The 17599-nt window shown below is 40.7% G+C and overlaps 1 protein-coding gene across 1 annotated transcript in view; it reads right to left on the bottom strand.

Annotated features, from left to right (window-relative positions):
* The window catches only part of sema3d (sema domain, immunoglobulin domain (Ig), short basic domain, secreted, (semaphorin) 3D), a 47378-nt gene extending 37040 nt beyond the window's left edge, over positions 1–10338 (bottom strand). Inside the window, exon 1 of the mRNA XM_052060239.1 lies at positions 10052–10338. Coding sequence (XP_051916199.1) covers positions 10052–10323 — 272 coding nt within the window. The 5' untranslated portion in view covers positions 10324–10338. The remainder of the gene's footprint in view (positions 1–10051) is intronic.
* Positions 10339–17599: the final 7261 nt, after the last annotated feature.

Raw genomic sequence — 17599 nt, 5'->3', positions numbered from 1 at the left:
AGATCCCTCCTCAAATCCGATTTTTTTAGGGCTGACTGTCCACGCATTTTTTACCAAATATCCAAATGGGATTTGTCCCTGTTCAGACTTCAGCATTACTGACCCACTTGATAGATTGCTGTAGCAACAATATCGGAACGGAGACGTCATCCAGCTCATCTTGTGTTGGACGTCACCGGTCCGCACTTGGATGTCCACCGTATGCCCCTCCAGCCCCTCCCCTTGATGATTATATTTAGGCATTTTTTAATGGTTTCTTCCATAGCCCCTTACCCTCACCTCTGTCCACTGAGTTTTCCGGCAACCTAAACATGAACATCCATCAACTTTTAGTAGGCTGTTTGGAAGTGCAATGACCAACTGGTTTACTGTCAACATAAATTTTCCTCCATCCATCTCAAAATCAAATGTCCTGGGTTTGAATCTTGACTTTCTATGAGGGATTTGCATTGGCCATATTGGTTTTGTCTGGGTACTCAAATTTCCTCCCACAGTCCCCCCCAAAAATATAATTGTCTATGGCTGTGGATCTGTGTCGATGTTTGTTGGCCTCGGTGTGCTTTTTAATTGACTAGCGACCAATTGACTCATGACGGAAGAAATTCTTAGTAGTTGAAAAGATGAGTGGTCTTTTTGAAATACCTGAGCAATACACTCATAAAGGTGTGAATATCAACGGAGCATTAGGCCCAAATGCTTTCGAACTTTTCATGTTTGTGAACAATAGGCATGAGTGTATTTCAGATGGCAAAACACGTGACTCCCGCTTGCCTGATCTGAAAACATTGACTAAACTTGCGTTTCATTTACTCCAACAAAAGTTTAGTCTTTAGTTTATTTGCTTAAGAAAAAATGAAATGACTCTGTTCCAGCACAGCCCTTGGGCGAGGCGGATGAATTGAAGGTACGTTGTAAATAGTTTTACCGAGGTGATCAAAAAACTGCCTACAGTAGAGGCGGAGTAGCCCCTTCAATAGAGAGACCGAGAACCAAAGATTTTATCAAGCAGGTTTGTATAAAAATGATTATTTGGGTTGTCTTTGAGTATTGAATAAAAATATAAGCCAATGGCTGTGCATCTGTCATGTCTGCTATTAATCGGAGAAACTGAAAACAAAAATCAAGTCCTCATTGAACTTGTGATCTGTTTCTGGGTTTCCACACCATCTGTTTCTGAACCCGCGTGCCTTTTGAAATCTCCTTGTCGAGCGATGCTTCACACATTCCATTTATGGCACCAGAGAGAAGAGGGCTAAAATCACGATCCAAGTCATTTCCCGTTTTCACTGCCTTGGTCAAATGACATGTAGGGTTTGTTAACTAGCGGTGCAATCAGACATTGCGCGAGGTTTTGCTCCCTAAATTCCATGATCCGACATCATGGTTTAAAGGCCTATCGCATCAGTAGACCAACAACAAATCCTAACTTTATGCTATAACCCCGGTGTTGTTAAAAAAATATGGGGCGCAGTTGCCGGCTGTCGCATAAAGAGATATAAAAAGTCCTTTGATGTAATTTGGCAGGACAAGACAAAGTCCATCCAGTTTGAGAGTCAATAAAATAGATGGAGAGTGAGAGCAGGAGTCAAAGCACGCGGTTCCGTGCCATGAAAATTAAACAAACTCGAGTATTTCCTAGCAGCGCCGGCCTGGGGTCCCCCCTGTTGTCTTTGGCAGAGTGGCCTGCACATGAGCAGCGTGTGGAGTTGTGGGGGGGCAACGGGACAACAGTAAACAAATCTGACGACATGCATGGCAGATTTAAAGCCAGACATTCACGTAGTTTCTGCCTTATAATGTAGACTTGCGCGAAGTTCGGCCCGCGAACCACGTCCGGCCCCTCCATCGGCATTGACTGGTGTTAAAGTACAACATTTAAATATGTGGTGCTTTTTTTGAAATTGAGACCAGTGCAAAGCTATTTGTTTCTCTGATTTTGTATTTTACATGCATTACTGTGAGAAAATGAAAAATGGTCAAAACACTATTAAAAAGGTCCAGTATTTTATTTGCCTATTTTCTTCCCAGAGCTTATGTGTGTGTGTGTATAACTTGCAACATTTCCAACCCTGCTGAGCTGCTTTTTTTTTTTTAAAGCAGCAAACGCCAATGCCATCTGTAGTTTTGCCACAGTCTTGTTTCATGCACAGTGGAGAGAGAAGTGGGACTAATTTGGGAGCCACAACTGTCTATCCATTCATTTCCTCTACCACCTAGCCTCATTGAGGTCAGTCCCCACTGGGAATGGCAAATATATGAGGCCAGTGGTTGCCTTTCAAAAAGTCAGTGTACTGTACATTAATAATGTAGGCAAAAAAGATGTACAAATCCATAAATATGTTTTGTTTTGTTTTCTTAACATTGATGAAGTAATTTCCTGCCATCTGTTTTCAAAGCAAAGTTGCCAATATTACCAGCTGCTTTAGTGTATTTTTTATTGACCTATTAAGACCCACAGAAAATTGTGTTCTGTAACACTATTGGCACCGCATCCACCATAAGAAAGGGTACACTTGATTCTTCCATGAGAATGAAATGTTTTTTTCTGGCTTTTTCCAATTTTCAGCAACGAGCAGGAAAACAGGTTAGTTTTATCGAAACCACCAATTTTTGACAGAAAGAAAATGAGTTTTTTGTTGGCTTTTTTTCGCTTTTGTGATCCTGCTTATTGTAAAACAACAAAAACAAGATGAAGAATGGGCTTTTGATTCCATTTTATTTTCAAATAAACAAACGCTGACTCACTGTGGTTGTTTTATGTGGTGTTGGTCTTTCACCCCATGAACTTTGACATTTTTTAAATCATGATCGTGAACCACATTTTTTACAACCTAACAAGACACAAACTCTGTTTATACCTAACATATACTGTATGTCCTACAGTGTATGTATATGTTTGAGTCAGAATTTCCTAAATGTGTCCGACTTGCATGTTGGACTTATAAATGATGTGACAAGCCAAGATCATCTCCCAATCTTTATCCTCACCTGAGAAGCTGTGCTGATCTCAAATCCAAAGCCATGTTAATGCCACTATTTAAGGGAGCTGTTGTCACTACGGAGGGGGGGTGGGCGAGTTGAAAAACATACTTGCACTTGCCGAATATAAACATCCACAGCAATTAATTGAGTTAAAACAATCCAATACCATACTTTGCATCGACACATTCACTTAAGATTGAACACATTTGAGTTTGGCATATTAGAACGGCCCCCCAACAACCACTCCAATTTCTAACGTGAAAATGAAAAAATAACCACCCACCCTTGTTGTAATGCCCTTACAGACCCAGGTTTACCGTAACATCAACAAGGCGAGGAGTCTTCCTCCGGCAGTCGGTTTGTTCATAATGATCCCAAAATGTAGTCGAGCAATTACGAGTGGACAAACTTTTTCGAAGGACATTTCCCTGTGCAGGTTGTCAAAGAGCAGATGGCGGCGAAGCGGCGTGGCCATGGGAATTTGCACACACAGACAACCCCTAATGAGGCAGTAAGTGACAACCCAGGTGCCCCGTGGAGGACGCCATTATCAAATCCCTCCATCTCACCATGACAGGGTGCATTGGCCGGGCTATTTGTCGAGTCCCTGCCACTGAGCAGACGTAACAACGTGGTAAAGTGTCCTCTTGAGATGTTCTTTGTTTTTCTTGGCAATGGTCAGTCACCCGTTTTTTGTGTTATTTTTTGTTTTGTTTTCTTTTTGGTAACCTTGCGTTTAGACAAGCATGCAACTCCCCTGTGAGTCGGTTGCGAGCCTCCACCAGGCCACACAACTGGTGTATTCATTTCGTTTTTATTAAAACTATAGATGACAGGGATTACGCTTTTTAGTAGCTTTTTTTCTTGCTTGTAAATTTGAAGTCTGTCTGTCAGTTTTAAAGTCTTTAAAGGCGGTCTCCTTTTTACAATGTGATTTTGTATGATCTAAGAAATACTTCAAAGTGGATTTGTAAAACTAATGTTGAAGGGAAGAAAGTGATAAAGGTTTTACAACACATCCTGGAATCAGGTCCCATTTCAAAAGGCGAAAGAAACAACTGAAAAGCTTAAATCCTTAAGTTAGGTTGAGACCCAACATGAAATATCTCATCGGCCAGCATGTCTCACGCGTGTTTGTTTGCTGGGGAACTACACAGGGGTTACTTCAAGAAGAAGAGGGGCTCCTCCTTCTCCCGCGACAGGAAAAAAAAAGAACGTTTGAACATCACAAGTACATCGAGTGGTTTTGTTACTTTGCTAAATGCTATCTTGGTTTACAGCTAGTGCAACAGTTGCAAGCAAGTCAATACATTCACCCGATACTCCAACTTCCTCACTCCCCATTCTCCAAGCAGACTCATTTTTGGCTCGGTCCAGCCCACTATTGGAAGCAGGTTGTGTGTGTGTTTATGTGTTTTTTTTTTTTTGATACAATGAAGACAACTTTATTTCCGCGTTGAAATGGGAATTACTGTCCTAAAGGCAGTTTCCTCCTCATTATCATTGTTCTGAACACACAACAATGATTGTACAATACCTTTTGTGTTTTTCAGTGATATAATCCCCTTATAGTCAGGTTCTGGTTCGAATAAAAACTGATGAATTGCCAAGACAGCAGCAACCAGATTACACAACGAGGCATATTCGATAGGATTCACATCATATGTAGTTAAATCACCCTTTTTTTTGGGGGGGGGGGGGGGGGTCCATTAAAATGCTCGTTCTAGTAAAACTTTATAAAATGATAACATAGATAGTCGGTGTGCTGACATACACCAAGATAACAACCCGAGTACAAAAGACGAGATGCTAAGGCTGGCCCTTCTAGTCCGGAATAATAAGATCTGACTGAATGTCATCATGAAAACAGTTACTATTGCGATCAAACAGCAAAAAACAGGTGGCAATCATACAACATTTTGGAAACATTTTCCACAACATTTGCTCAAGTTTTTAACCACAGTGATTGGCTCCGTCTGGCTCAAACATCAAGGCAATATGCAAAATGTCATTTATTTGAGATGTTAACCGCACATATTACTTGCATATTTTTACGATTACACGTCATCCGTCTGGATTTTGCTAATCGGCGTGAATGAAAACTACATCAGTCAAATAATTACAATGTGCAGACATCCCATTGTCAGAGGATCTTTGAAGTTGTCAGAAAGGAATGTAGTGTAGTGAAACACATCGCAGCAGATAACGTCATTGAGGAGTTTTCCATAGATACTGTGACAGGGCTCACTGCCATTAGGGAAGTTTGAATTTCCCACAGCTGTTTACCTTCTTTTAAAAACTCTAAATCATAGTTCCGCGAGGTCTTTGATCATTGAATGATCTTTTCGGGGGTTGGATTTATGAAGTGCAGTCGCGGCTTTGCATGTTTTGCATCAGTTATTTCATTATATCACTTGGGGGGAGGGGGGTGGACAACCTCACAGGTCAATCTGTATCCAAAATCAAAGAATGCCTCCATGAGAGAACGTTCCAGTCTTTAGACCACACCACAGAATATGGATAGAATTCCAAACCTCCAAGTTATGGCCAGTCAGGGTTTTAAGTGCTTTTTAAAAGGAGACAGGCACATTCTGCTCTCCGCTACACCAACCACATAAGGATTTTAACAGGTTTAACATTCCTGGTTGTTGCTGCTGTCGATTTTCTGAGCAGAGTGGGCAGATAACGTCACTCTTAACACACCCCAAACTACAAGAGAACTGCTCAGCATAATCTTTGGGGTGTCCGACAACGGGGCATTTGCTGACTTTGATCGCCATCCGGGGAAGGAAAAACCCTAACTTTGACCTGATTGTCGGTATATTTGTTGCTCTGTTTAATAATTTATGATCATGAATATTAAACAGGCTTAACATTGTTTATTTTTTTGGCCCAACCATTTAGTATGCGCAACACAGAGTAAACACCGCAGGATAACACAAAATCATCTCTCCGAGATATCGGAAATCATTGTTTATTTTGATCATAAGTGAAGGAAAATACTCAACTCCACTTTATTTTTGGAATACCTGTACTTCAAAAACAACCATAGAAGCACAAGTGCTGTACAAATTTGACCCTGTATGTGCGTGTCTTTGATAAAGATTTTTGATGATCATGAATATTGAACAGGTTTAATATCTGATGATCCGGAGCATTTTCTGAGCAGATCATGAAGGAACACCCCGACCGCAGGATAATCTCCTCACATCATTCTCACAATCGACCTATGGTCACTTTGATCGTAAAGGACGAGAATTACCAGATTGTCGGCATTTGTTCTCACTTAACGATTAGTTATGGGGAACATTGAACATGTTTAACAATTACGATTGCCATCCTGTACAATTTTCAAGGCAGAAAAGGGAGGAAACATTACACCCCAGGATAATCGTTTAAGATAATCTTGAGAGACATCTGCCAATCGGGCCTTTGCTGTCTTTGACAGCAAGGAAGGGAAAATGCTCAAATTTGGTGGGATTGTCAGCACTGTCTCAATCAGAAACACTGAATACTTCAGGCAAATCTCACATTTTTGTTAATAGTCTCATTGCATATCATGTGGCAGTTTAACCCATAACTCTTTGTCCCCACTAAGCAGGCTCGATATGAAAGTGATACAGTGCCGGGTCAACAACTGCGGGCTCGAATAGAAATATGGAATGTTACTGGATCTGATGTTTATCACTTGAGACGGCACAAACCCAAAGCGGAGACAAAGTTGTATTGAAAACACAGACGAGGCCTACGTAATTGAGACGCGGATGAAAATGCCAAAAGGCTTTGTCAATGCGGGACAACAAAACAAGTAACTCTACACACAAGCGACTAGGCCGTGACCCCGGCCGCGCCGCGTTGAATTTGTATGAGCGCGCATGTACTAGCATATGTGCGTAACCTAATCCCTTTCTGAGGTGAGCAGATGGGAGCAGCAGGGCATGAAAGTGCTATGTGACAGCTCTAAGTGCTCTCACTTGTCTGTCTGCCATCCAGAGGAAAGCACAGTAACACCAATTGGAGCTATGCAAGCACCACCCGCTTCTATTGTCCTTTCACTCCAAGGCCATACCCACATTGGATATTTTTACAGTATATGTGGTTTGCACAGTACATTTTAAGGGTTTAGGGTTGGGAGCTTTTGGGAACATAAAATTTAGCTTTTTGTCTGGGGGATCGGGGTGGGAATGGGGGGGGGGGGTGTCGTTCAGATTTCCTGATTTGTTTGAAAGTGTAGCGATGGAAATGAGCAAAAACAAATGCCATTAAAAGTATAGTAAGGTACCATCATAAAATTACTGCTGGGTAATATGGGACCATTTTGCCCTTTTTGTGTGTGTGTGTGTGTGTTTTCATCCTCTGATTTGCAACAAATCGCTGTCCTCATACTGGTAATGATAGAGACATGAAACGTCAAATCAATCTCATGGTCATTATCATTCCAGTTCCAGTGCTGCATAACCCATGAACATATTTTCACCAGGGCAGATTTGTTTTGGCCCCAGTAAGTTAAGGGAAAATAAGTATTCTTTTTTTTTCACGTGGCTTCAGAAAGGTACATCCTGAACTATTTTTTTTTCCACAGACCAGGCCGAGCCAGACAGAATGTCTGCCTGCAAGCAATTGGCACCTCGTCACGTAGACTCGGCAAACTTCGCAATTGACGCACATGTGCCCTCTGTACGACGAGGCTGGACTTTTGGGACACTGAGCTTGCGTACAAACTGAACAAGCAAAAAAGAAAAAAAAAGTGCATCACTGCTGGAGGCCAAACGGATGAAAACTTAATAACTTATGACAAGAGCCTCTTTCCCATTCCAGAACTCGAATAGAAAGTGGATTAAGACAGAGCACATTGTTACCTGTCAACACGTCCTCATTTTAGACTACGCGGACGCCATGCGGGGACGAACACGGCGATGATATCATTTTTGGAGTCGTCTTTCTCTTGGCAACATGTCAAAAACCTCCAACCTATCTTCAAAAATTCACATTCTGTATTCATTTGACAGTCTCCAACCTCCACCCCGCCCCCCAGCGTCCTCAAGCTCCTTTAGGGGAGTTGCAGAGAACCCTCAATCCGAGTGGAGAGCGGGGACTTCAGACAAAAGCCATAAAACTGTCTCGCGTTTGCTTTTGTCTGTCGCTGCGCAGTGAATATTCCACACTCAGTCCTCACCAAGTGGAATGTTTGACACACGGTGACTGTCAGCAGTATTTTGGGGCGGATGTGCATGCTAAAAAAAAAAAAACGTGACAGAAGCCCTGCACTGCACACTCGTAAAAACAATGTACTGTCACTTGAAGATTTGAGATGTTTCTGTCACATGCATCGTAAAAAACATCAAAAGGCAATGAAATTCTTACTTCCCTTTACGAGTGTTCAATTCTGATTTTAATTCCTGCATCTATTTTTTTTATTTTTTAATGTTGCCGTATTTCCATGAACAATTAAATTGACATATCTCTGAAGGGAACAAATGAAACAAACCGCATGTCTAGACTTAACCAAGCAGCAACGAGCAATAATACATAAATAATAAATTTTGCATCATGTTTATTTGGCCTGAGCTGACTCTTCCCCCAATTAATTTAAATGAGGCTGACCTCCATATGATACCACTGGTTGCCATTATTTTGCTCATTTAATGATGAATATAACTCTGTTTAATTGTTGATGTTTGTGTTTATGCTGAACTCGCATTATTGGCAGATGGCCAACATGTTTTGGGTTTTTATCTTCATTCGGAAGAGGGCTGATTCCGATCAAGATATCCGATACCATGCACCCCCGCCCTCCACCAAACCAATTATACCTCGTTTTGTGTGTGTGTGTGTGTGTGTGTGTGTGTGTGTGCATGTTCTTTTGTCATACAATACCACAAAACAATTTGTAATTTATATTACTTAAGTTCCAAAGTGAATCTGGAACTTAAGTAACTTAAACATTGAGATGAATAAAAAGCTTGACATGCCTTGTAGCGCTTAGCATGTTTAGGGACCTCGGCCTCTTTCCAGCACTATTAATACCTGTTCCATCATCACGCTACTTTTCTTTTTCGACCCTTGATCCAAAATGACACCCTCCAATGGATTCATTGCTGAATTCCAATGCTAAGTAAACACGCGTGTTGATGAGCCATAATGGCAACTATCCATCCATCCATTTTCCAAACCGCTTATCCTCACTAGGTTTACATTGCTAAAAAAAATGTCACGCAGCACCAGCACCCAATGCGGAGTTTATGTCACGGGCAACAGCTGACTTGAATGAACAACAACGAAAATATTTGTGGATGTTTCACTTTGGGTTTATACACCTGTATGTAGAAGCTCTTGAACACCTTCCAAAGCATTTAAAAATGTTCTGTTTTCTAAATAAGCTTAAAAACATGAGTAATGCATATGATTTATTGATGATGATGTCACATTTCCTTAATGTGATTGATTTCCGAATCAATTTAGGGCATATAAAGATTAATTCATTTTGAAATTTCTAATTTGGTTCCAAAAAAAGTATAGTTTACTGGAAAGAGTCTGTTTCACAGCATATCGTGATCCAAGGATGCTCTTTCAGTCCAATCAGTGGCTGTTGCCTCATAGATACCTTGAAGCATTATCTCAGCATCTCAACAATTCTCTCTGTTGACATTTGGATTCAAACTTATCATTGATAACACTTTGGGGGTGCAAGTGTGGGGATAGCGCAAAACACATCACATTTTCAACCCCAAACAAAAAAAAGGTTGTTTTTTTTTTAATTTGGAGGAGAGACAGAACATTTCTAACTCTTTCATTGGGAACGCATAAGAAGTTGGAGTTCTGGATAACAACGCATTGGCAACATATATGAAACTCGCAAACTTTGTTCACAAACAGCACCGTCATTAAAAACAATATCAATGAAAGCAAATAGGTCATACTTGACACTTTAATAGTTGGTTTACAAGCTTCAATAAGTTTCTTTAATTATAACAATCAGGTTGGTGTTGTGATAATGCTATTTTATTCCCTCATCGTTTTTTTTAAACTGCGTGTACATGACAATGACATCATCAAGCTTGCATCTTACCTTCCTCTCTCATACACGACACATGCCCGTGCGTCTGTGCCGCACCTGAAAACACTGCCGCTCTGCTCGCTTTCCTCGCACAGAGGCTCAAAAGTCAAAATTGAAAAAACAAGAGAGAAGCAGCAGCAACAGATGACTCTGCCTTCCTCCCAACTCCAAACAAACACAAGCGATCCTGTCTGATACAGTGAGCACTTTTCCCCAAAATGTGTCCACTCCCCTTGAATCCAGTGCTCTTGAACTCTTGCTGCACTCCTATCGTGTGTTTGCATGTGTGTGCATGCTTTTGCATTGGAGTGTGTGAGTGTGTTAGGCTGCAGGCTCGCCCCGAGAGGGACAGACTACTCACTTCTAATTGGGGCCCTCAGCTCAGTGGGAAGGGCCCTTGAGCATCTGGGCGTCTATAGATGGATGGATAGATATGGAGTGCTGCCTTGACTGACTTGAATTTACTTATTGAAATGCCACTAACCTGTTACAGCCCCCACCCCCTGCAAAAAATGTCTCGGGAGAAGATTTGAGGTTTAACTGGATTTGCTGGAATCTCATAAGAATTTGAATCCTTATGCCTTTCTTTGGAGTCTTACAAGATTTTCTGAAGTCTCACAAGATTTCTCACAAAATTTTGAAAGCTCTCACAGCACTCTTTGAACTATTCGATTTTCTTAAGTCTCAAGTCTAAAGCGAGATTTCGTGATGAAGTCCCACAATGTTTTTGAAGTTTTATAAGATTTTCTGTAGCCTCAGAACATTTACTGACACCGTCCAAGATTTGCTGGAATGTCACTTTGACATTTTATGAAGTCGCACAAGATTTGCTAAAGTCTAACAATATTTGCTGCATTTTCACAAGATTTCTTGAAAACATCAATACAGAAAACTTTCTTTGAAATCCTAAAATTTCCATCAAGTCAGAAACAAAAGTCCTGAAGTCTCACAATATTTGCAAAATAGCTCACATTTTAAAGGATTTCACAGGATTTGCAGCAATCAGGGATAGAAGTCTCATGAGATTTACTGTCCAGTGGGATTTTTATGCAATGCAATTAACGTCTGCTTTTTCGTAATGTTTAAAAAACTTTTTTTCTTTGTGGCTTTCGATTCAGTAAACCGTTGTTCCATTGTTTTGTTTTTTGTGGTGTTTAAGCTATTTTTATGTTAAAATTATGTTGTTTTAACAATCTTTGTTTTTGTATGTCTGATTTTTACTCCATGTACATTACTTTGTAATGTTGTGACTGTGGAAGTGCTCCATGAAAAAAGTTAAGTTGAGTTTTGAGGTCTTTTTTTATTTTTTGTCGGGAAAGCTTTTTTTTGTTGTCATGCCTCTGTGGTTGTGTACCATGAAAAGCTGAATGAGTGAATAGCAATCAATAAAGAAACTCCTCAAGGTAGCCATCTCCACTTTTGCGAACTGCCAATAGACACACAAAAACCGGGTGTGGTGCTATTCCCATCTCTGGTTTCCTACTTCAAAGGTGACTGGGTGCAGCAATATTATGGATATGATTTTTTTTTTTTTTTTTCTGTGGAAGGTATTTTCCGAATTACTCCCTGAATGATTGCAGCCCCATTTGAGGATGAAACAGATGTGTCAGTCCAGCTGACTATTATGTATCCATGGAGGTGACTGCAAGTAAAGTATGATTTACTGAAAAGCCCCATGGCTAAGAAATGTTACTTTGATTTATGAACTATAATGATGAAGGTTGTGAAAAAAAAACATTACAATTGGCTTGGTGGGTTTTTTTATGTCTTTGTGGCTTCGCAATGATCCAAGTGAGTAACCTTGCAAAGGTTAAATCGAGGGAACTGGAATTAATATATGTTTTGACTTGGGGCTGTTTTTGCCTGTTCCCCAAAAACATTCAAAAATCACTCGGGCATTGTTGTTATTAGGCTAGCGGAATTGGAACCTATTCATGCAAATTCATAGTAATTGACTGGGATTTGATGGAATTTGAATTTAATTTAACCAAATGATCTGTAAAATGAATGTACTTTTCTGCCATTTTCTTGTAAATAAGTCACATTAAAAAATCAGATTTTTGTTCAACTGTATTTCATTTGTCTATTAAGTGCTAAACTTCCATTTGAAAGATTCCTCATTCATTTCACTTTATTCCCTAAGATTTACTTTGGAACATCTTGCAATCCAAATGATGCCTCACTATCTCCCTCGGAAATCGTCATTTTCCTTTTGCAGGGTGGGGCGACTTGGCCTCACGTCTACCAGACAAGAGTGTGCGGCCTTTGTCCCCAGACTGATTTCTAAATCAACATTGATTTCTTCGGCCCCGCCTGCCAACATGCACACGCACGTTTTATTGTGGAAGTTTCAAAAAGCAAAGTACACTCAGGGGGTGATGTCTATAGTGATCTGCAGGTTCGGAGTTCATTGCTTTTGGGATGACTGACAATGCACTTTGAAGTGGGAAGAAGTCATTGTGGTTGTGGTCCTTTTAAGGTTGAGCTACCTTAGAGGGGGAGGTTATGGGTTAATGGGTTAAAACAGAAACCTCCCTCCCCACTGGGAGATTTAGTCGGGGTGTGGACTTCCCCTGGATAACACACACAGACACACACTCACACACACAATAAATCTGTTCGTGATGAACACCATGGATGACACATGTATACGTGGGGAAATAAATGTCATTTTTTTCCAGCATTCTGTGTTAAAGAATTACCTGGATTTGTGCAACTGTGCACCATTACTGCACAAATAAATCCCTGAAACACACAAGTGGTGATATTATAACATTATTACTCAACCCTAATGGATACAATGGTTTTTTTTCATAACACATTCAGTGCTGTTCACTCCCACCGACATGTAGACACAAAGCATATCAAATATATTTGTTTATTCAGTTTTTGAAAGAGGGTTTTGCGCAGCTTGTCTGTGAAATTCAGGTTTGTAAACCACTATAGTGATGAAAGATAAAAATTTGTTGATGGGTCTCCGTTCATCAGGTTCATTATGAGCGAGAGAAAAAAAAAGTGGCAGTTTTGCATGTTTCGCCACCTCATACTTGAACAGACTGACAGATCCATCTATCCATTTTCTGATTCTTTTATCCTCACAAGGGTCGTGGGGTGTGCTGGAGCCTGTCCCAGCTGTCTTCGGGCAGTCAGCGGGAGACACCATAAACTGGTTGCCAGCCAATCGCAGGGCACACAGACACGAACAACCACCCGCACTCACACTCACACCTTGGGACAATTTGGAGTGTACCATTAACCTGCCATGCATGTTTTTGGAATGTGGAACGAAACCTCAGTACCTGGAGAAAACACACGGGGAGATCATGGACCCAGGAAGGCCAGAGCCGGAATCAAACCCTGCACCACACTAAGCAGTCAAACACAGGGCCGCCCACAGTGATATATGTACAGTATAAATGGTGTGTGTCACTGTCATGATCCTGACTTTTTTATTTTTGAGTGTGCGGTGGGTTTGGAGGGTGTTCCCTCCAGAGCTGCACCTGTCTCTAATCCTACTTATCCATCTGCCCATATAAATTTAGCCACACCAACAACTGGTTTACCGATTATTCAGTGCGTGCATACATGTGTGTACGTGCCGTACCTTCGATCGGGGGAGATTGGCTGTTCGAAAAGTAGTTCACTTAAAAAAGGTTGGGCACCCTTGTTTTCCAGCTTTGTTTTTTTTCTGTCCGTTTTGCGAGTTGCTTTCTGGCACTGACACAAGTCATGGAAGAAGAGATTGTTCTGAAAATATTCAGACTTTGGAGTTGGTGTCAAAGGCCACTAGCGTGAAAACAAATGGTGCAATGCGGAAGGTGTTATTTTAGAACACCTGATGACTGTCTTGACAAGTATTTTCTATGTTGTGCTGATCTCACCGGTCTGTGAAATGCTGCGTTGCTGTGGCAGAGCATAGACACTTTCTTCTCCTGAGCTGGGTTGTGTGTAAAAGGCAAAAGTATGCATAGATGAAAAACAGATGTTCCAGCACGGATACTTTAGCAGGATCCCAGTGTAAAAAGACAGAAAGGCTCTGACATCGGATCTCATTACAGTATATTGGTGGGTGGAGTAATGTTGTGGTTACTGTTGTAAATTAATTGTGGGATGTTTATGGGTCTCGGGGAGACTCATTTCCAGAGCAGCTGTCAAATTGTTTAAAAATCCAGAGTGAAAGCTCTGTCATAGCCCAGCGAGGGGTTCTTTCATCCAATTAGGCCTAAGAGGGCTTCATCCAAAACAAAACAGCGAGGAACAGGACATTTTTTTGGTCATATTTTATTGTGTGTGGTTTTGCGAAGGCACTTTCACTGCGGTGTGGCATTTGCATGAGGCAGATGATGTTTGTGCACACAGAGCTTCTTTTGATGGATGCTTACTTTTCTGTGGACGAAAGCTGCTTTCCGTAACTCCATATCCTTTGTCATGGTGGAAGATTTTCTTCCCTAAAACTTATCCACACAGGTTAATTGTTTTGATTCCTCCATCGCTAGTGGTGTGAATGCAGTCTCTACCACACGCTACTTCACCTGACTCTACGCTGCTCCACAACACCATCCATGCATCCATCCCCCTCTACTTCTACTTCTTCTGCAGCATGATCCTGGCTGATCCCTCACAATCGCTGCTACACGTTGTACAGATTTTAAATGATTTACAATGCAGACAAGCCTGTTCCTTAGTGAGAGGCAGTGACAGACCCTTCTGTACTCTACGATGCAAAAAAGGTACAGAATACGTACTTAAAGACGGATAAGTACGTCATTGTTAATGGCTTCTCTTGATGCATTTATACATAATGGGGAATAAAAGTATTAATAATGATTCAGGTGCTGATTTGGTCCGTAACATGTCAGAAAGTAGGCAAAAATGTAGGGTCACTGTTTCTCAAAGTAAAAGCATATGTTTGCAAATGCCTTATTTTGATGAAACACAAAGATAATCAGTCTGCCTTCTTGGAGGACAACAGAAATAAGAGAATATTTACTGTTGAGAGGCTGAAATTCCAAAAATTTGAATTTTGTTGAACAAGATCTCTCAACGATTAGTCGAGTATCAAAAAAGTAATTAGCGATATTAGCTAATCGACAAGTTCTTCTGTAATTGCTGCACCTGCAAAATTCGGTTGTTATCCGATGATGTTAATGTTTTCGATTACTACATGGAGCACAATTACCACCTCGGGCTCCATTATCAGCTCTGTAAAGAAGCAGGCGGCCGGCCAAATACTTTCCCCGTCAAAGGGATTAACGCATATTATGTTGGCAAAACTTTCACTTCTTATTAATGTGTTTGGATTGTGTAAGTGGCTCGTAGCTCTCTTCTCCTAGCAGTTGACAGTTGATATAACGCAGAGGGTTAATTTATAGTCTCCCCTTGGCCGAGAAGCGTTGCAAAACGAGGTGTGAGCGCACAAATGCGTATGTTTTATTAGAATCCTGACTGTCTCTTGGTTGTTTAGAGAAAGTTTTTTTGTTTGTTCCCCGCCACCCCCCCCCCCCATGCAAGCCTGCATGCAGCAGCAGGAGGTCAGCGTGTGTGTACTTTTGTGTTGCAAGCGGTACAATCTGTGAGTAATTTCACGCTGTAATCAGGAAGATCTGCAGCGAGGGATCGCGCTTGCTCACTGAGGCACCTCACACACAAGCACAATCGGCGATTTTAAAAGGCAGCGTAGCTTAGCTCTCATTTGTTTATCTTGAGTAGGTGCGATGCCACCTATCATGCAGAAGCTGGAGCGGCAATTAATCAAGGTCAGATGTTTGATCATGGAAATGGTCTCACGTGAACGAAAGCAGTGAAAGCATGCGGGTACTATTTACAGGTTCACTCACAATACCAGAAAGCCACAGAATGCAAACAAATGTGTACGCTACACACATTGGAATGACAACAATCACCACACATTTATATGAAATGTCCAAATAGAATATTTTGAATCTCGTAACTGGAATGGAAAGACAATATCAAGGTCAGAAGCAATTATAATATGCAATTGTCACGTGGTGTAATCAGGATGAAAAGTTTAACTATGAGAAAAAAAGAGATATTAACATTTAAAAAGTTGAAATAAAAAAATAATGTTTGATTAATTAATAATATTACAAAAATAATGTTTTTTTCTAGAGAGAAAGGTTTAATTGTAGAGGGAGCACTTCAGAAAGGAATCGGGGGGGGGGGAAAGAAAAACAACACGAGGTTGTCACTTGCAGTGTGCCACTGTTTTGGCCTTGAAAATTGTAGGACACAAAAGGGAAATTGTTGCGAGCGCTCTTTTATGTGAGTCAACAATCCCTCCACCTCCACCATCACCACATCCATTATATCGAGTTGTCCATTACAACACTCCACATTTCCACACTATATAACTCTAACTGCACCCATTCTTTAATATTTACACAAACTGCCTTCCATCTCTATTATGTGATTGCTCTTCCCCAACAAAATGTTAACTAGATTGAAAACAAACAAGATTCAGTGCCTTAGTTCATATTGGGCATAGCAAAACAACATCGACAATTACTTCAAACATCGGCACACTGCAGCCACCGCAAAAGTCACACTGTTCAATTAAGTGCTCATAAACAAAAAGGGCCTTTTGGGAGGAAACACATCCAAGTGCGGAGAAGCAGCTCTACATGTTTATTTATCACATCTTTGGCTTTGTTAGTGATGGCCGAGTGTCTGAGGGAGCGTGTGACCATTTATTTATTTACAACTCGGCTCACACTTTTGTTCTGCCGCTTTCTCATATTAATGTTCGCCAGGATACACATACAATCTGTGTTGGAAGGGAGCCAAATACAAATACATTGCTGCCTCGTGGTACGTTTTTAATTTTCTCCATGAGCATATTTTTAGCTCAAAACAATCTTTGCCAATGGAAGTAAAAGAGGCAGAGGTTAAACTTCTGCCTGTGAATGTTGTTATATTATCTGTGTACATTTGTTGCTACACCTTTTGTGTTTCGATAAACATACGTACACAACATGTAATTCTCTTTGTTTTCTCTTTAGTTTCCAACTTGGTGTGACATCAACCATATTAAGACATTTTTTTTTTGGAACAATTGTTCACTATCTGTCAAACTGCTGCTTGTTGGGAAGTGAGTTGAGTTGAATTCACTGACACCATACAGTACGTGTATCTCAAATTGTGGCTCACAACCCAAAGCAAAAAAATGATTGATCGTCTACACAAATCTCAAAAATATTTATAAGTTGGGTCACTTATATCTCAAGGCAATATTCATTGCTGCAGCCCTGGAAATGGGCAAAATTTGCCCTAAATTGATACTTTAAAGTAAAATGTCTGATTTGTGACGTTTTTTTCAGACATGGCTTCTAATGATGTTTTTGTTGGTGTCTTCATGCTACAAATACCCACCGAACTTCACATTTGTACAAGAAATAGAAGGCACTGCAAAAATAATCCCCAAATGTTGGGAATGTGATTAAAATGTTATTAAATGGTCAGGTAATCGCACAACTAAAAACGGGAAACATTCCCTAATCTCCTGCTTGCAGAAGCAGGGAGGAAAGAACCAATCATGGTGTG

The sequence above is a fragment of the Hippocampus zosterae genome, chromosome 3, assembly GCF_025434085.1.
Source record: "Hippocampus zosterae strain Florida chromosome 3, ASM2543408v3, whole genome shotgun sequence".
Classification (NCBI taxonomy): Eukaryota; Metazoa; Chordata; class Actinopteri; order Syngnathiformes; family Syngnathidae; genus Hippocampus; species Hippocampus zosterae.
This window is presented reverse-complemented; position numbering and strand designations above follow the sequence as displayed.